The 20,750-nt window shown below is 38.9% G+C and overlaps 1 protein-coding gene across 5 annotated transcripts in view; it reads left to right on the plus strand.

Moving 5' to 3' along the window:
* The window catches only part of LRP6 (LDL receptor related protein 6), a 119,636-nt gene that overhangs the window by 56,125 nt on the left and 42,761 nt on the right, over positions 1 to 20,750 (plus strand). For all 5 annotated transcript variants that reach the window (XM_086885887.1, XM_086885888.1, XM_086885886.1 and 2 more), the window contains exons 4-7: positions 4,518 to 4,714; positions 5,453 to 5,584; positions 13,206 to 13,602; positions 14,087 to 14,258. In XM_086885887.1, the coding sequence (XP_086742013.1) occupies positions 4,518 to 4,714; positions 5,453 to 5,584; positions 13,206 to 13,602; positions 14,087 to 14,258 (898 nt within the window). The remainder of the gene's footprint in view (positions 1 to 4,517; positions 4,715 to 5,452; positions 5,585 to 13,205; positions 13,603 to 14,086; positions 14,259 to 20,750) is intronic.

Consider the following 20,750-nt stretch of genomic DNA (forward strand, 5'->3'; position numbering starts at 1 on the left):
TTGTCACAAGCTGAAGACATGTAATTCCTGCAATTTTCTTAATACGTAAAGCATCAAGCATTCTGTTGATAGCAAAAAAGTTTTTGTTTAAAATATTTTAATTTTCTTCATGCAAACTTCATATTAAAGAAAGCATATAAGATGAACACTAAAAGCAGATTTTTTTTTTCCCCTTTCTGATAGCCTGGGAGATAGTAATAGGAATGGGATCCCTCACAGGGACACTGGAGAAATGGAGTGAAACATAAATGTCAAAAATGCTTACACCCTGCCCTAGCGACTGAACACAGGCAGCCTCAGGGGTCACCTGAAAGGAGTTTTGCTACTGTGAGGCTGGAATGTAAATGGTTTAGAGACATACAGGACAGAACATCTAAAGTAGCGCAGGTTTTCTTCAGGTGTTCTGATCAGGTCTTGAGACTAGAAAACTGTAATGCAGCAAGAATAAAAGTCTTTTGGTTCATGGAAAGTGTTTACTTGTTTACTGTTATGGAGAAATGCTGTTATGCTTGGATATAAAACATCTGTTAATATTCTAGGAGGAAATTAGGAATTAATTTAGGAATAGTAGTTCTTATGATAATTTAAATTTAAAATATCTTGATCATTGGTGGCTTTCTTTTGGTGATCTAAACTATTAAATTTCATAGCTATAATGTAGCTTTGTATGCTAGTATTAGTTGAAAAAGAAATAAAGGCAGACTGAGGAAATCATGGTTATAATAAAGGATATGAATTTAATGCTTTCTGGTCATTTTGCTGTTAATTTTTATTTCAAATGAGTTTAGTATTTGTCTGAAATGCATATTATCCTGAAGCAAGAGCTTTTTTGTCATTGTTAATATAAAACTGGGTAGACTGTCTATGAAGTTTCATGTATCTATTCTGTTTCAGAGTTCAGTAGTCCCTTTTGTAATTCCAGCTTTAACTTGTTTATTGTTTGTTTCCTTTATCTTCACAAAGTGTTTCACAAGACTCTTTAACAGAATAAGAATAGAACATAGGTGAATATATTTCAGTGGGATCTATATTTTCTCCAGACAGTAGAAAACTCTACCATATCAAGTATTTATTGTAATGGCATCTCTGATTACCATGATGATAGTTGTGTTTGGGAAATCATAATATTCAAGACAGACTGAATTTAATTTCTGTGGAAACTGCTTGTTTTTCTCTGTTTCTCTTCTGACCTTCCTTCTCTGCTCTGTCCCTTTATGCATTTCCTTCCCAGCCAACTCAACAGAGATGTTGGCCTTTTAAATGTCAATCACCATCCAGATTTTAAGGCAAATTTTTGTGATTATATGCCTGGTGCAGGGAAGATTATTAAAGTTAGAGTGTGCTTAGTACCATCTAATATAGAGCCAATTTACGTCTTGCTGAAGCCCTGGGGATGTCTCCTGAATGAATAACATTGCTCCTTATTCCCAGCTCTCACTTTCCCATTGTCTCTGGAGTCTCTTTCTAAACGAGACTATTGATAAAAGTGCAGCAGTCTGAAGGAACCAAAGGAGCTTGGTGAAGGATGATAGGGTGGAGTGCCTTTTGCTGTCATATCACTTGTTCCAGTCAAGCCTGGCCTGATCATGTAGCTGCTACCAAGGGGCTGTCACCTCCCATCAGCCCAACTGCACCTGCAGCGCTGTACCTGTAATCCAGCTTGGGACCAGGAATGTGGAGACCTCTCTGCTCCCTGACCCTGTGTATGTGCTTGTGAACCACGCTGGAGGTGGAAGGCACCTGCTCCCACCAGCTTTGTGCAGCAGCTGAATACTACAGGTGACACACTGGTCCCCTTCATCCACCTGGGTGTATTTAATAAATAATCAGTCAATGCAGAAGTCAGGACCCCTTGTCTCGATTGCCAAAAGCAGAGCTCTGCAGTTCCTAGTGCAGGTTGTGCTGAAGCATAGCTGCTCAAAGCAGCCATCAGAAGGTCTTTTTTCGCTCTCTTTCCGTCTTCGTTTTCCTGTTTTTTAATAGCTGGACTCTCCAGACCCTTCCTCCTGCTCCTCATTAGGGTGTGGAGACTCACTGAGCTCAACTGAAGCTTCCATGCTGGCACACATTATGTGGCTGTTGTTCAGCAGGGCTGCAAGTGTGGCCTGTGGAGGATGTTCCAAGGGGGAAAAAGCCCTGCTGGTTTTGCTGGTTGGAAGTATCACCTTGTAATGGCTTGCTGGAAACAAAGATTATAGAGTACATGTTACTGGTAATACTGATCTTAATGAGATGCAAGAAATACACATTTGTGTTTGGGCCCAAAGCCATCTTCATGCATTGCAACCTAATATCTGCTGAGAAAAATAACACGAGTTGAGGAGTAATTGCTTAAAGGCTGTGACTGACAGCACAGTCAAATGAAGGGCTCCTGAATCTCTCCAGATAAGGGCTGGTTTAAATAAGGGTCACAGTTCACCTGATGCATTGTCATATGAATAGAAGGTTGTCTGAAAGTTAGGTATGTCTAACAGAAGCTATTGTACTCAGAGATTTATTCCCACTACTGGTGGATACAAATCATATGTCAAATTCCTCTCTGTGTTTTTTTGTTTTGGTTAGTTGGTTTTGTTTCAAAGTAAGATAGTCAGGATGCTTCATATAAATGTGGCTTCTTTTGTTATGGGAATGCTGTCTTGGGTGCAGGTTTGATTATACTGAGAATTTTGGACTTCCATTGCTTCTGTTTCATACTACAAAATGTTATATGTGTCATTTGTCAAATGTCACACATGAAGACTTAGTCTCCAAGCCTGCTCTAAAGTAAAATTCAAAATCTGAAGATATTTAGGATTTGAGGGTAAGGTTGGCTAAAATGTTTGCAGATTTAGAATGCCTTTATACTTGGTATGATACCAGAATGTGTTGTGTCATTCTGGCTTCACTGTTTGGCTGGCAGGCTTCAGCTTTAAGTTATATTACATTACAATGGTCTTTTGTAAGATGCTTAGTTGATGCATTTAATTAGAAGCAAATATATACCTGACTTCAGACAGAGATGAGAAAGAAAAGATAGTATGTCCTACTTTTGAGTGCAAAATACCAAGAAATAGAAGATTTCATTTGGTGTAGAATTGGAACACTAGAGTGACAAGCAAGGGAATCTATATCTTTTTCTCATAAGTAGAAAAAAATTAGAAGCTTTAAAGAGAATGCATCTTTTTCCAGAAGCCAAGGTGAAAGAATGGTAATGACTATAGTCTCTTTGTACTCAGAGTCATTGGCAGAAGGCACCTTCAAGCTTCTTGCTTTAATATACTCTCCTGTTATATTTTAACAGTAAATATTTGGAAAATGGAAGATAAGAGTATTTTTGTAGTCTGTTAAACCACTTCAGTTAGATTTATTTCTGAAAGTGATGCCTGTACTGTGGGGGTATTTTCTCAGTAATTGTATGGATAATTACTGTCTTCCCCGCAAGAAGAAAACTGGGAGGCTGGTGTACATAGTGGGCCTTACTCTGAAGGAGTAGGAGGGCTGGGTGTCAATCCCTTATGCTTCCAGTTCAGGAAAGGGATGGTGATCCCCAGTATTCAGAAGGATCATGCCTAGGTGGGAACAGACTTCATTTAGGCCATTAAGAAGAACAGAGGTGGAAAGAAGTACTCATGCAAATGGTAGTTTGTGGTCCTGCTTTGCTTTGAGCAGGTTGTTGGTCCAGATGGCCTCTGTAGTCCTCCCAGCTTAAATCTTTCTGTGATTCTGAATAAAATAAAAATAAGAATTGAGCTACTTAATTACAGTTCTGAGGATCTTAGGTACAGATAATTAGTTTCTACATCACAAGAGCCTGGAAAAACTGTCTTCAGTAATGTTTGTGCCGCATTTTTGTGATGGCTAATGAGCATGTCTTTGTATATATACATAAAATATCTGGGTATACTCTAATTTTGTTTGTGAACCTGGAGAGAAGCAGTGACCCAGTTTGCTCAGAAATGACACCATTACTATGGAAGAAAATCACTAGAACTCTGTTTAATAGCATTGCTTATAATAAAAGCAATAGCTTAATAATTATCATAATAATGAAAGTAACTTTAAGGATTTCTTCATAATGAAAAACTACTTTATTTTGATGGTTCAAAAAAGCAAACCTGGAAGACATGGATGGACAGCCAATTGACCAGTTTGTCTCAGTCTGAAATCTGTTGAGGCTGGACTTGGTGGACATGGTGTATCAGCAGGTAGCAGTCAGACTTGTATAAAATCAACTGTGTTTCCCCGCTTCATGTGGTGGCAGAGAGCCTTACAGGTATACACTGCTCAAGAGATAAGTACCAACAGATCTAAGTAAGGATTTCAGTTAGCATCTCTTGGGTATCTCAGCATCAGTAGGCAGCCTGAAAATAGGCTGTGTTGTTCCCTCATATCATTCCCCAAAGTGGGGACAGTATATTTGTTTCCCAAAAATAAATGAATACAATAGTACCCAAATGTCTTTTCACAGAAGCTGTGTTCAGGCAAAAGTGTCTCATGAATTCTGTTAGAGCATTCATTTTCTCCCTGTGCTCTATTAGGCAAGCAGTGGTTAAAGGCTCCCTTCCACATCCCTTTGCTTTGACACTGTTTGGGGACACGTTGTACTGGACTGACTGGAACACACATTCGATCTTGGCCTGCAGCAAGTACTCCGGGGAGGACCTGCGTGAAATACATTCCAACATCTTCTCTCCCATGGATATCCATGCCTTCAGCCAGAAGAGGCAGCCAAATGGTAAGCTGTCTTGCTGTCTTTTTTTAATTGCAAGCTGGAACTGATTTGCAAAAATCCTAATTAGTGTTTCTCTGTGGTGCTGGGTGGCTTCACCTACGTCATGATACAATTTTTCCAGTGCAAAGAATAGCAAAAAACCCAGAGGGAAACCAGATATTCTCCATATTTTTTTGCAGGGATTTTTAAGTGCAAGAAATCCCCCATCTCTTACTTTTTTTCTGCCTGACACGTTTATACAGTTGTCATATTTTTCTGTTTCCTGCACCATAACTTCAGGCAACACAGTATGTTTACTTTTCAAAGTGGTAGTTCTTGAATGGAAAGTAGTATTAATTTGGCAGATGATATTAAGCAGGACTAGCTCCGTGTAGTAACCACTGTCTTAACCATTGTGTTAACTTACTGTGTTTGCATTTTGTTTTTATATATACATTCAGCACCAGTATGCTGTAGAGTTTGTAAAAATGAGAAGAGCAGAGCTGAAACAAAGTTCTTGTTTAGAGCTAAGTGTTACTTTCCCAAGAAGGGAAACCTCCAACATCCGTGCATTTTGGTACCATAAATACCCCACTACTCAACACTTGGAAGTAATTTTTACTTGTTCTATGTTTATCATTTCCTCCTTTAATCTGTGTTGCTGCCACTGATTCTAGCACTCAAATGCCGTATGTGTCTTAACACATGATATGAGGTCATTTGTTATCAGAAGCATTAATCTGTGTGATTTATGTTTAACAGCTACAAACCCATGTGGAATTAATAATGGTGGCTGCTCCCACTTGTGTTTGATGTCTCCTACCAAGCCCTCTTATCAGTGTGCATGTCCCACTGGTGTGAAACTTCTTGAGAATGGAAAGACCTGCAAAGATGGTAGGCTTTGTTTTTAAAAAATCCTTTAGATTAAGCAAGAACTAGCTTTTGGAGGGAAAGGGATTCTTCCAGATGCACTATATGAATGATTCACGTTAATGGTGGCAAATTCTGAAACTGTTTATGCTTTTGCAGTACACATAAAAGTGATTGGAAAATGTCCTCTACATTTTAAAAAGGACACAGTCTCGTGACCAAGGGGCAGTTTCCCTCTAGTTACAAAATTTAGGTTGCAGTTCTGTCTCTGTCACTAACTCCCTGCAAGTTTTGGGGGGTTCTGTTGTTCCCTTTTCTTAGAGGAAAAGATACCTACCTCCTCCGTTGTTTCTAAAATGTTTCTTGATTATTGATCATGAAGTATTTGGCTAATAAGATTGTACAACAACCCCTTTTTAAATTTTTTTTTTAAAAGTCTGATGTTCATTTATTATACACATACACCTGACATCTCTCTTTGAAAATAATGCCATGTTTTTAGAGGTGCTGAAAGCCCTAAAACTCAAGACATGATCAAGACTTAGAGCTGCAAGCACTGACCCAAAACTACTTTTAGTTTCTTATTGTGGGTTTTAAATTGTTATATTTTGTAAATGTAGATCTTGCGATGTGCTGTGGTTGCTGTAGTACACTAACAGGCTCAAAATTAACACTGTGTGATAATTAGCTGGATCATAAATAATCATCTTTTATGCAGATCATCTGTCTAGGACAGAAGTAAATAGAGGAAGAAATGATACAGCAGAGCTTAGTTTAAATAAGCTAAATAAAATGTATATGGAAATATTTTTTTATTGGAGTTTTATATTTTAAAAATTATTCCAGGCTTGTCAGCTATGTTCAGAGTTTTCTTTAATTTCATGCTATTTCATGCTCTCTGCTGATTATTTTTGTATGTCTCTGTGAACCTTGTTAAAATAAATTGCTGCTTTTATTTGAAAAACAGCTCCCAATTTAGCCTGGCAGGATTGTTTATAAGAATTTCCCAATATACAAACAAGATGTTTTTCTTCCATTCCTCTTGGTGTAAGGAAAAGCTTTAATAATATTGCTCTGTGTTGGTTTTATGTAGTCAGAAAGTGACACAAATCCATGTGCTTTTTCAAAAATACTTGATATGCACAGATAAATAAACTCCAGTGTATCAAAGTAAATTACTATGGGTAAGTAGAGGAATGGTATTAAAAGTCCACCCCAACACTTCTCATGGAGAGATGTTCAGAATCATCAGTTCACTTTTTTTAGCTATTTCTTATGTCTCAGAACTTTTAACTGTTGCTCTTTCTCCCACTCTCTGAACACAAGAAGCTAATAACACAGTCAGCCATAACATAACTTGATTTATAGAATATAAGCCCCCATTGTGTTAGAAATATTGTTAACCAAGTTGCTACAGTATGTTGTCCAGTTGTATGCAAAAAATTTTATACAGTAACATTTCTCTTCTGCTTGTCAATATCATGTTGCATTTTAAACCACCATTCTGCTTCTGTATGTTTTGGGAACATTCTGCCTCTGCCTTTTCAGGAACAAAAGAGTGGGAAGAGGGGAGAATACTGAGACTGTTTATTTAGCTTGGTTTTAGAGAGGAGACAGCACATAACCCAGATGAAACAACCTACTCCAGTTACTCATCAGGTCCATTGGTTTTATGCAGCTTTGATCCTGTTCAAGGCTGATTTCTGACATACTCATGCAGGAAGTTCAGCATTTAGAGCTGAGCATGCCCCAGAATAGTGATTTTTTTTATTTTTGATTTTTTTCCCCCCACTCCTCTCTCCCTGAAAGGACGGAAAGGACGTGCAGATCTCTAAGTAGGCTTAGGGCTTTTGCAAGTGACCTACAACTTTCCAGAGCTCTTCAAGGCACAGATTCACTGTGTACACTGTGGATAGTGTGTATTCACTTCTATAGTAGCAAAGGCTGCAATTGTTGACGTGGTGGAGGGAAGAAAGCATGGTACTTGAATAGAGCCAGAGTAGCCTTAGACCAGAGTTCAAGATGTAACTCTGGATTTGTCTGTGTGGGGACTTCCTTTCTTAGGCTCCTCAAGGACACCTGGCAAGTAAATTTGTTTTCTCATTTTCAGTTGTGCAGGGATTGATTCAGGTTTCTTGGGCTGTTTTTTTCCCCTTTTACTTGCCTGTTCTCTGTATCTGCTGTGAAAGTAGAGCTGAACCCTGAGAACTGAACATTTTTACCTTGGATAGTTTCAGTAAACAGCTGTAATGCTGCAGTGCTGATTAAATCTCCATTTGCAGTTAGAATGTGTACATGACTGTGGGAGATGGTTACTGAGAAGTGAAGAAAATTGAAAAATTAGGCCGAGTTTCTCTTCTTTAAGATGGTTTTGTCTTCTAGCAGTGGATTAAAATCAGACTGGTTCCTTAATCAAATTGTTTAATGGTGAAATGAATCTCTTTGAGAAGAGAGCTTCATTTCATGCTGTGCTGTGGAGAATACTGGCCTGTGCTGGAAAGATTTTGATGGGTGAATTTTGATTGTTGTGTTTGTGGTGTTTGCAGTGCTTTGGCATTGACAGATGATCCTGGCAGCCAAAGGTGAGGCTGGCTGACCCTCCCTGAGCAGTTTCCATGACAACCAAGCATTTTTGAATAATCTTGGTTTATAGGAAATCTTTTCCTCCTCTTTTCTCCCAGTGCTAGTTTCTCCATTTTTGTAGGGTTTTTTAATCATACCTTAGAGGAGTTTTACTATTTCTTGTAAGATCCGTGAATACAACAACACATACACATTCCAGTTTGGAAAGATTTCTCCACAGTGTTTCAGGAAGGGGTAATACCTTAGAATAAAACTATCTATTTTTCTAATACCTGATAATACAAATCTAAACAGTGAAGTATACTGAGATGTGGTCTTGTAGCAAGGTTTTAGCTCCTACATTGCTTAGGTGAAAGTTCATAAATCCCTGACCCTCAAGCAAAAGAGAGGCAAAGTAAATTATTTAATGGCCAGATATTCCTCTGTCAGTAACATGTGAAGCAGAAAGTCCTTTCTCAGTACCCAGGCAGGACCCAGGTCTTCTGCCAGAGAGCTTTTACCACCTTGTGTCATATTCTTGGTAATGTATTGTTCTTCTGCACAACATACTGGAACTTCTCTTTTTCAGTATTGTGTGTGCTGCTGTTATGAGTTTGGCAGTGCTACATTTAAATGACCTTTCAATAGTTGTAAGACAAACCTGAATTTTCTTATATAAGTGAGTTTATCATTGGAGTTACATTCTTATTAGTCCTTGAAGTCCTCTGTCCATGTGCTCAGCTTCTGTTTTTGCCTGTAAGGAGATTTACTTGTGTCCTGCAGTTGCTCCCACCAATAGTGAAACGTGGTTTAAACTGAGAAAACCAGTGGTGACTTCAGCTGAGCAAGGAGGTGCAAGTTGCCTCATAAAGAAAAAGCAGTGCTTTACACTTTGATTTTAGCCTTGCTTTGGCCAGCCTGTTCTTTTCCAGGAAAAAAGTCTTTATTTTGCCTATGGATACTCACATCCTATTTCCCTGATAGGGGAAGCAGGAACGAGAATTTTGCACTTCCTTTTGCAATTTAGGGCTGTCCACTGCCTAATTTCCTTTGTCAGGAATAGTCAGGATCCCAATTTGACAGCACAGATCAGGATGTTAGTTTCACACCTTCATTCTTTAATTTCTTTTAAAGGAAAGAAGAAATATATGATTAATTTCAGATGCATGTTCTTTTGCCCTTGTAGTTTTAAGGTTGAGCTTACATGAAAAACTCTTGTTTGTATTGTCGTATCAGGGACTCTTTCACAATAGTGACTTTAAAACTGGGGGAAAAAATGTTTAGGAATTAAATGTTTTGGTCAAATGTGAAGTAATTCTATTTGGGATGTATTAATAATTGTGATTTCTCAGATACAGGAAATGCATTATACATGTCTTAGGTCTAGTATTTCTTTTGCATGCATTCCTGAGCCATGTGTCTGTGTAGCTCAGCAACCACTGATGGTTTTAAAGTTCTATAACTTACAAATGACTGAGGCCTGTATATCATTGAGAAGATGTAATTAATTGTAAAGGTTAGAAGGGCATTGGACTTAAAGCTGTGCTGTTGCACGTATCTTCATGCTTGCTCTGCTTCCCCTTTTCTCCTCCTTCCCTTGACTTCAGCTAGCACACAGATTTAAATTATTTAGAATTTTAATAGTGAATTTTTGAGGCAAGTATTAGTTCCAGTACTAATGTAATGCACTGTCTGTGAGCTTGTAATCCCAGCTTTCAAAGTGCTTAATAAAAGTAGGCTAAATCTCTCAAAACTAAGAGTCTGGAGTAAGGCTTATATGTCCATATTTAGACAAGTGAGGGACTTGGCTTTCAAATAATTGTTAACTGTCTTGAATAGCCTGTGACTTGAGGCACTTCTAAAAAGAATCTTGAGCTTAGTCCACAAATTGAATGGTTTGGAAGCAGAAGGAAAACCGCCTCAGGTCCGCATATGCGTGCAAGGTCAGAGTTCCAGCTGCAGCCTCCGTGTGCCTTTTGAAAGCATCTAAGCCAACTGAGGTTTGAGGTGTTTTATATGTTTGTGACTTATTCCAGTTCTCCTAATAAGTGCTGATAGAAGTTTTTAAAAAGCCAAAAATAAAGTTATGTTTGTATGCAGCCTGCATTGTCTTTTTCTTTTTTTGAAATATGATTCTGTACTTGTGATATTCTCTCCCTCATGCTCATCATTAGAGGCTTGATTTTTCTTAGATAGGCAAGGCAAGAGGTTTGGAGAGCCTGTTGTCATCTTAGCTTTGGCTTCATAACTGGTCTTTGGAGCAGAAGTGAACAAAATTGATTTTGTCATGTCCTGGCACCCTTGAGTACCTTAAGCATCTTCTGAGTGGTGATCAGTGTCTAGCCAGGTAAACTTCACACAGCTGGTGTTTGATACACTTTTGAGACCACCTGGGGTTCTTTTCCCTGACTGTTCTCAAGGTGGTAATGGGATCAGCCTATAAAATACGCCCAGCTCTTGCATTTGTTATTTCTGCTATTGTCAGGACAAGCTTGAAGGTATTTAGAGTGATCTTTCCCTCAGCCTGCCTGGAGGTGTGGTGCTTTTCTGCTGCTCGGTTTCTTTTTCCCCAAGAGGAATGGCTGCTGATCTAACTATGTAGCTGAGGTGTTGGTTTGCAAATGTTTGGGTAATAGCTCTGAAGTAAGCTTTAAACTTTTTATTGCCTGTTTGGAGGGCTGAGGGCTGGTGTTTGATGGAGGGATTGGAATGCTGGCCAAGCCCCCAGATAAAGACCATGAAATTCTTAGCTCGGGGTTCCAGAGTATAACACGAGTTAGCTGAAAGCCAGTCATTTCCCAATACTGAATTAAAGCTTAAACACAGTGGTTTGTTTGACTAAACAACAGTGTTTCAGGCTGAAAGCAGGATACTGAAGCTGTTGAAATGGGTCCTCTTTGGGAAGAATGGGAAGGTCAATTGGTCAATTTTAAGGGTGAGTTCCAGCAAAGGCATGGTTATACTGAACTGAGTCTTTCTGTAGATCTGGCACTGGTTCTTTGAAATGACTGTCAACTTCAGCCAGAACACACAAATTATTTTTAAATAATGCCTTACACTTTTTCTTTATATGATAGACAATATATATGTTTTGAACTCAGAGGTTAGGGTATTTGCTCAACCTTTGGCTTACTTGTTAATGCAAAAAAAGGTATCAGTTTGGGGTTTTTAATATGTTTAAAAGACAGGTTGGATAAATGACTGTGAAGTTGCTAAGAAAATGTGGAAGGGGTTTCTTCCTCGAACCTAAATTGTAGGGACTAGTTATGTACTAAGACTTTCTATGAACATAATGCATCTGTCTGGTTGAATCTTGATGCTGAATTTTTTGTTTTACTTAGTAGCAACAAATAAAGATGTACATAGAGACTGCTGTGTTAATATTAATTGCTTCTGTAATTTTTTAAAAAAACATTTCTAACAGGCTTTTTTTCCATTGGCTATATCACAGCTTTACAGTATTTTGAAGGATACATGGGCATGTAATTCCAGGTTCCCTCCTCCTGATTAATTAACGTGTAAGAGTTACTCAGAAGATCAGTTGAGTAGTGTGTGCATGTATTTCTGAGTACAAGGTGGTTTAGGGCAGAGGATCCCAAAGCTGATCTTAGTCCTTTCTGAACTACCAATCAGAAACACTTCTAATAATATCCTCAGCTTCAGTTGCTGAAAGGTGCTGTTTCTTGCAGCACTGTGAAAGTGTCTTAGAGGATTTTAACACATTAAACTTGCTGTAAATGAAGCAATGGCTGCTTTGGCATCTTTCCAAGCTTTGGCATGCAGTGAGGTTTCAGCTAGCACCGACATCAATTACTGACCTTTTTTAAAAAACAAATTTGGCATCAGACACCAAAATTCTTCTTTCCTCACCAACTTCAGCTGTAACTCTTTCAGTCTTCTAGCTCTTGTTTATAGTTGTTACACATCAAAATCGAGACATTGACACAATGCGGCTTGGTGATTGCTCATTTTCACTGCATGTTCATGCATTTGTTTACTTAAGCCTTCCCCACTCTCCCCCTCATCCCCCATCAGCCCCTGCCAAAGCCCTGTCCTCTCACTCTTTGAGGAGAGCCATTGCACCACACTTTCCCGGCAATTATGCATGCATTTTTCACCTTAGCTCAGGCTTCCCTCAGGCCTGAGCTGCTCTTATCTCCCTAAGACTCCAAACTGATAAGCCAGTTTAATTAGAATGGGGTGTGGTGGTTGTTTATCCTTCATTACCTTGAAAACTGGTGACATAGAATAGAAAATTAAATGAAAATGAATTAGATTAGACAATAAGTGCAACTGTCATTGATACTACCATTAATCATGCTGTGTTGTCCGTGTGAAAACAACTTCTACGGTGCAAGCTGATCTTAGTTATTTATTGTGGTTCTGACTTTTGACCCAAAAGCCAGCAAGACTTTTGTGTACTTTGGCTCAAAGTTACTTTATAAGACACTGTTATTTATCTTCATGTGTTCAATAAGTTTATTAACAAATATGGGAGAAGGTGACAGCCCTCCTGCTCTGTATGGTCATTGCACAGTGGTCTGTTCCCAAATCTGACTCCTCCAATAAGAGTTTCTCAAAAGAGGTTTACTCCTAGGGTTCTATGTTACATTTTTCCATGTATCAGGCGTTATTGAAACATACAGCTTGTCTGTCATGGTTGTCCTCTCACCAACGGCAACAACAGTCAGTAAATTATCTAAATAATTGGTTTCTCATCTAAGAGGTTGCATCTTGTTGATTTGCAGCATAGTTGCTGCATATCTGTTTCAATAATTTGGAGGGAATGATATGGATAGAGAATATGTGCAACATGATACATTCTGGGAAAGGAAATGACCACTGAATTTTCTCTGTAAGTACATCTGACTAGTTCTGCAAAAGAGTAAGCAGAGACATTGCGACCAGTTTCACATCTGAAGCCTTGGGGTGGAATTCTCTGCTGGTACACAGAAGTTTTGTTAGGTCCTGTGAAATCAAGGTAGCTAGGCCATGTTGTTGAAAAAGGACAGACTCAGATTCTCTATTTCCAGGCTTCTTGCACAGTGTTTGCAAGGCATTTGTGTTTGTCCTGTTCCTGCAGGTGCCACTGCCCTGCTGCTTCTGGCCCGCCGGACGGACCTGAGGCGCATTTCCTTGGACACCCCTGACTTCACAGACATTGTGCTGCCACTGGAGGATATCCGCCACGCCATCGCCATTGACTTTGATCCACTGGAAGGATACATCTACTGGACGGATGACGAAGTGAGGGCCATCCGCCGCTCCTTCCTCGATGGCTCAGGCAGCCAATTTGTGGTCACCGCCCAGATTGCACATCCCGATGGCATTGCTGTGGACTGGGTGGCCCGGAACCTGTACTGGACGGACACCGGCACAGACCGCATTGAAGTCACGAGGCTTAATGGGACCATGAGGAAAATCTTGATATCAGAAGACCTGGAAGAACCCAGAGCTATTGTGCTGGATCCCATGGTTGGGTGAGGAGCTGTTGGCATTTTTTAAAATACTAGTCATGCAGAGAAGATACCTCTGCCTGCTTCTATGTAGATAATGGGATGCAGTGATAAACTTCTGAGCTTTCTAAATGAAAGTACTGGGATTCTCTGATAGTTAAGGCTCCAAGGCACAAGCACCACTGCTGTTTTTACCACCTGGGTAGTCACCTTATGGGTCTATGCTTTATTATTTTTTAAAATATTTTTGTGGACTGCATGAATCAGCTTGTTTATTCTAGCTAATAGCACTGGTTATATTGTCTTGCTGAGCAGACTGAAACAGTAATTTTGTGTGTTTACATGCCAATTCTTTCTGAATGGTTTGGGCATCCTTACCTACGTAAGGATATATTTTTGGTTTTGAAATGTAACTTTCTGCATGCTGTGTGGTTTTGGGAAGAGTAGTCCAAAAGAAGCTATAAGAATATTGGAGGTCTGGATTAATAAGGTTTTGTTTCTTTTGCAGGTATATGTACTGGACTGACTGGGGAGAAATCCCAAAGATTGAGAGGGCAGCATTGGATGGCTCAGACAGAATTGTGCTGGTGAACACCTCTCTTGGCTGGCCAAATGGGTTGGCACTGGATTATGCAGAAAGCAAAATATACTGGGGAGATGCAAAAACAGACAAAATAGAGGTTTGTAATTGTACCTGCATGTTTTATTCTATGAAGTTATAGAATGTAGTTTTGCTTTTCTAAGTGTTCATATTCTGATACAGACAGAAAGGATGATGGGATGGTGGTTGAGTTGTGCTTTAAGAAACAACTCTGTTCTTCTTAGCCCTTGGGCAAGTTACTTGCTATTCTTCCCTCATTTTTTGTGTAAAATAGAAATTATATCCATGTAGTAGAGCTGTCTGTAACAATCTGTGATAAGGACTTGTTAAATAAGTCAATTCTTAGGTCATCAGGGGAAAAAGCTTTTTACTGGGATTAATGAATGTCACTTAAAAAAAAAAATCTTTCATTCTTTGCACTGCTCAGTTTAGAGCCTAGTAAAACATATTTTAAAGAAATAAATCTTACTTCACATAAAATTGTTTGTACTTCCAAAAATCTGTAATACTTCGCATCTCTCTTCTTTTATTAGAGTTTTAGCAAGAGTATAGATTTTCCTTTTTTTCTGACATGTCCAGTTGAAACTTCTAATTTTAGAAAAGGGCACTTTTTCTTCTCTACCACATTGCAAGTCTTGCATTTCTTTTGTTGTGTAACAGTTATGAAACAAATATGACATTTATTATCTGTCAGTTTTTGAGAAAATAGTATTGTTTAGCATTTGATCAGTTTGCTGTCAAAAGCTTTTGTTGGAATTAGAAGACTTGTCTGATACCTGGTGCACAGGTCTGCCTTTCCTATATCCTGGTAGATTTGTCGGCTTTAATGAATTTCAGCTTTCCTTGTTGATTCCTAGCCATTGCAGATAACTTTTAGCACTTATATTAGGCACAGTCTTATTCTAGACTTACAAAGCTGTTTTTACTTATTTAAAACTATAAATAAGTCAAGGTGGAGTCATAGTCATGTGCTGGAAGGTCGCATAATTGTTTGTTCTCCTTTAGAGCCAAAGTAACTCCAGTCCTGCAAGGTGAGTTGTTTTGAAGCACTCCTTGAGAGAGCCTCAGGGAGCAGAGTTTTCTTTGTCCCGAAAACAAGATTTATAGTCTGTAATTCACCTACTATTACACCAGCTCTTAGAAAAGAGGAGAAAATAGTGATGCATAGAGGTATATTTATAACAGATTGAGCACTTCAGCCCTGATACTGTCTCAGCCTTGAATGTATTTTGCGAAAGGAAAGTTAGGCATTCTTCACCATCATGTTTGCCAGAACACTGAGATTCCTTATTCATTAATAATGATTCTATTCAGTGCTGGATCAGTTTGTGGCAGAAATTTTCATCTAGATCAGGCATGAGCTCACTGCTGCAATTCTGTCAAACTGGCTAGAACACATCACAGAATGTTTATGCCAACATTGCAGTGTCTGTGGCAGGACAGAAGATATCTGATTTGGCACAAAGGTTTTTGGGACAGTTTCCATTTCATTGTTCTTTAATCAGTATAAGCCAGCAAAATGACTTTGTTCCAGGTTGTCATGTAACATCTATGCAGGGCATCAGAAAAGATTTATCACTAAGATTTCAGAATTACTAGTTATTTTTTCTTATCAGTCTCCAAGTGTTAGAGTTATGATATTACTGCTGCTACATTTCATAAAATGTTAACATTTGTTAACTCTTATCAACTTGCAGTAAATCTTGAAACAGTATGGCTAAAACCTTTAAAGCAACAGAGAATTTCTCCCACAGTTTTTCTTTGGTGCTTTTGGATTTTAGTTTTGTTTGAGAATATGACTTTGTATTTTTTGATTCCTGAAGGTGTTCATTTAGGCATATGTGACATAGATCTATAAAATCTTGTGTAAGGTGACCAACACTTCCCACAGAGACACTTTTTGACAGAAGATGTTGGTCCTTGTAACTAATGTGAGGTGGTGGGTGCAGAACAAATAAAAGCAGATGGTGGTGAGTCATGGAAATGGTTGTAGATGTTAAAAGCTTACATGTGTTACTAGGAAGACTGAGTAAGTTTGTGGAAGGGAATTCCACTGCAATTTAATGGGAAATAGAATTGCCTCTGAATTACAAGTCCCTGAACTGTAAATTGCAGAAGGAAGGAGTCTTCTTGAAAAGTTTCTGTAGGCATTTCCTTTGTTACGCAGTTCTGCGAGTTTAAGTGTTGATTACTCTCTGAGAAAGGATACTAGGATGAGTAGACCTTTGGATAGAACCCACAGTCTCTTTTCTCCTGTGTTGAGGCCATTCTGTCATGTTCTTCCTTAGATGCCATGTTGCTGCTTGCTAACTGCACTTCAGAGGGGCAAACAAGGGTTTAAAATCAGTGACCCTAGTAGTGATCAGCACACATGTTTAGTGTGGCTTCTGCAATTAGAACTGACTACTGCAAAAATTAATCCTGTTCTGGCCAGAACCAAGACATTTCCTACCCTTTATTTTAACCATGTACATTATGCAAGGTCCTACTCCTTCCAACAGTACACACACACACACACACACACACAAATACAAGTAGAGCTCTCATTCCTGTAGTCAATGGCCACTGATGGCTCAAGATGTCTGTTGAGTTAATTTAGTTCATGGATGTGAGTTCTATCTGTCCCAAGTGTCTTCCAGGGCAGGGCAGGAGGACTGGTGTGATGTTGGCTGGTTACAAATTGCATCAGGAGCTCATGACTGGTGTATCTGGAGCAGTTCATTCTCATTGTCCATGGGAATTATGGCATGCAGTGGCAGTGTCATTCGGAACAAGTATTCTACAGCTCAACATCACACACTGTTTTCACCCAAAAAACAAATCCCCCTGAGGCACCTATTGTGTTTCCCCATCCCTTTGCATCACCCACCAAGTGCACCCCAGTCCTTGAGCAAAAACAATCTCACCGATGGGTTTGCCTTTGCTTGAGGCAGAACTGATCCAAACTGTCTTCCCCTGAACACTTTCCTCATAGGCACCACAAGGACTTGATCCCTTCTGCAGCAGTTGGATGTTGTGATTGGGCAGGGCCAGCTCAACTGGTAGAGCCTCTGGTGTTAACTAACCAGGTAGCCTTTGCTAAATGTAGATCCCTATCTTAATCTGTGATAGCTAAAATATTACTAGTGTTTCAAGTTTGCTCACACTGCCTCCTCTCCAATGGCAATCAGGAATCTTGAGGAGATCTGCTGCACTTCTCATGCCCTCACCGTCTATTTTTTATATCTGTGTAATAGAAGATGCTTTGGCCTTCAGTAAATGTTTTAAACTTATATTTGAAGAAAGGACACTGGCATAAGTGCAACAAAGAAAGGCATTTGTGAAGGATCCAAAGATGAAACTTGTAATTGGACATGAAGGCATCAGAATAAATTCCTGGTCCCTGCTTTGCTTCTTATATTTGTATATAGTTGAAAAGGAGGGTAAAAGCAGGAGAAATACATTTGTGTACTTGCCTCTATTGCCTTTAAGAAGTTTCTCGTACATGATTTTACATACTTTGTGCTTTTATCAGTCTTTTCGCCTTTGCATGTGGGATTCCTCAGAACTGTTATTTAATTGCAGTGCTGCCCAACTGAATGTCATTCTTACAAGCCATGTTTCTGGTTTGTTTGTGCTACATATGAGCTTTTATTATTTATTTTTTACCCACTGATTCATGCTATGCTGTTCTGGAGCCCCCAGATGATAATAAAGCATCAGCAGGGGTTAATGGAGACTGGTAGGGGGTACAGCAGGGGGCTTTTGTTCCCATTTTATCTGGCAGCCTGCAGCAGGCAGAAGCAGGCTGTGGCTCAACAGCTTTGTCATTTATCTCGGTCAGGTTTCACTGCTGATAAACTTCTATTGAAATGGATGGCTGCTATTGTGCTTACCAGTGGGGAAGATTTCTCATTGACTTGCTACAGGTTTAAAGCATTTTCCTGCCGTGCTATGAGGTTAAAAATGTATGATGTGCTCTGTTGAATTGGTCTTGTGTTTTCCTGCTCTAGTGAATATTTGTGTTCTTGGCACGTATGCTACCTGTTTTAAGGCATAGGTTGGATTTTTAAGTGGTCAGCAAAGCTAGTATCGATAAAGCAATTATGAATGGTTGCATGCATGTGTGGCTGTGTGTGTTAAGGGGAAGTCATGATGATATGGCGGATTTCTCATAGTTTTTCAATCTCTGCTTCATTTTTCTTTATTCATCCTCTACTCCATTCTCAGAGCGAGATGACACCCACTAACACCTACTAGTGGTGAGCGTAAAGAAAGGATCTGCCTCCTGCTCAGATTCAACCATTATCTAGTGATTTTTGAGTGCAGCTCTAACTTGAAATGTTTATGCATTCCCAAATCTATTAGCTGTGCCTGGCATTACTGTGTCTAATCCTCATGATTAAGATGGAAAGTATTACATCCTGCTGTTTTTCAGCTTAAGTACACACAAGTGTTCAGAATTCAGCCTTGCTGGACAACAGAAAGCAGATAATGCTAAGACTTTTTAGAGCTCAGAAATCTTGAACAGAGAGGACATTTTTGTCTTTGACCTAGGAGTTAATAGTCTGGCATCTAGAGAATGCTCTAATTCACATTCTAATCTTGAAATTGCAGGGCTGTATTTTCCTCCGATGACAACTCCCTCAATTTTACTGCCACCCTAATAAAGAAATTCTGTTTTCTAAGTATACACCATTTATTTTCAGACTGAGAATTTTTGTTTCATACATTAGTCTTTGTACTGTGAAAATGCTGTGATTTGCAAGCCTGATTACTGATCCTACCCCATCCAGCCTACTTGAGACATTGGTTTGAAAATTGAGAAGCAGAATCCGTTATATTCCTAGCTCTTGAACACAGCTTCTTTTGTCTACTTGCATTAAACTTTTGCAGGTATGAGAAGTAAAGTGTTTGAAACAAATACCTGAAGTTACTTTGCTGTTTACTTTTGTTTTGGATAGTTGTGGCACTTGGGAATTTCATTCAACGAAAAACATGTGCTGTAGAAGGTAGGGACAGATCCTTCTACTCCATCGCAGTTTCAAAAATTCAAGGCTTACTTTGCCAGGGTATTTCCAGCTATTTATTAGCATCTGCTAAGCTTGTATTAAGAAAAAGTATAGATTTTTGAAATTAGTAGTCAAGATATTTTTTTAAAAAAAAAAAAGTATTAGTTAATACTTGGTATAATTTTCATTTGAATTAAATATTGTGATGCTGACCAAGATAGTAAAACTATATTAAAAAACAAATAACAGCCACAGACAACATATTAGTAAGGTATTTTGGCTGTCAAAGAGCTGAATACAAGGATTTGAATGGTCCCTTGTCATAAACTCCAATGCTGAGTCAGGACCTACTGGTATTGTAAGCTTGTTACTATTTAAAAAAAAAAATCATAAAAGAAAATTCTTTTTTTTTTTGCTTTGGCTTTTGAACATGGGGCTACAGAATTGTCACTTAGAGATATACCTTTTCACAGAATCATAGAGCTATAAAGGTCGGAAGGGATTCCCTAGAGATCATCTAGTCAAACCTCAGGTGTTTTAATGCAAAAATAAAAAGAAGAAACATTTAAAATATCCATGCTAGTTTCAAATCAAGAATATTAGAAGTTAACTTTTTATTACTTTTGATAAATTGAGACTACCTAAACAAAACCCAGATATGAAAAGTATGATTATTGAGACCTTACATTACAAGCCACTTACGCTGAAGAATTCTTCAAGAAGTCCTGAGGCATCTGGTGTCCATAGGCTGTCATGCTTCGTGGCACAGGGAGAGGTTCCTAGCAAAGAGGTTACCAAGGCAAGATTTTTGGGGGATGGAGCCAGTACTCCTGCCCAAGAGTAACCTGACTCTCCAATCTGAGTAACAAACATGGTATTTTTCTAAGTGAAATTATTGCCCTAAAAATTATGTGGAGAAGACTTTGGCATTCAGTTTTCAAATGGTTCTTGTGTCACAGATCTGCAATTCATCCTGAAATCTGTAGCGGGTTTTGTCTCATGAGATGTAGATACATTCAGCTCATTTAAGTTCCCTTATTAAAAGTCTCCTTATTTAAGTCCCCTTTTTAAAAATGTTGTAGATCAGCACTTCCACACTGTAAAAGTTTAGAATAGATTAGATGAGTCCTACTCTAAAAGCACCCCTTTTTTTCTGTTACCTCTACGGAGAGCCTGGAATAGCTGTGTCAGAGGCAAGTACCCACACTTGAGACACATGGGCAGAATATTGTGAGGACTGCTCACATTGGGAATTCAGAGATGTTTCTTACAACCTTTGCTAAAAGATGAGCAGTCCTGGTTTGTTGCTGATAGCTCTGAAGGCCTCATGGTCCCCATGGCCCAGCATGCAGCTGATTGGAGTATAACTGTTGGATCTACATTCATATGTCTTACATGCTTCCCAGATTTTTCACACTGGAGTTAGGAAATTGTATTTTGGTTTATGCAGGTGTCTCACCTGGAAAGCAACAAGCCTCTACTAGCAGCCAGTATCAGTTACCTATGGGAAAATACTGAAATCCCTCAAGCGGACACAGCCAGAGCCATCAGCTCACCTGAGTCTGACATACTTAAACTAT

This window comes from Cyanistes caeruleus, chromosome 4 (assembly GCF_971803275.1).
Source record: "Cyanistes caeruleus chromosome 4, bCyaCae1.hap1.1, whole genome shotgun sequence".
Lineage (NCBI taxonomy): Eukaryota > Metazoa > Chordata > Aves > Passeriformes > Paridae > Cyanistes > Cyanistes caeruleus.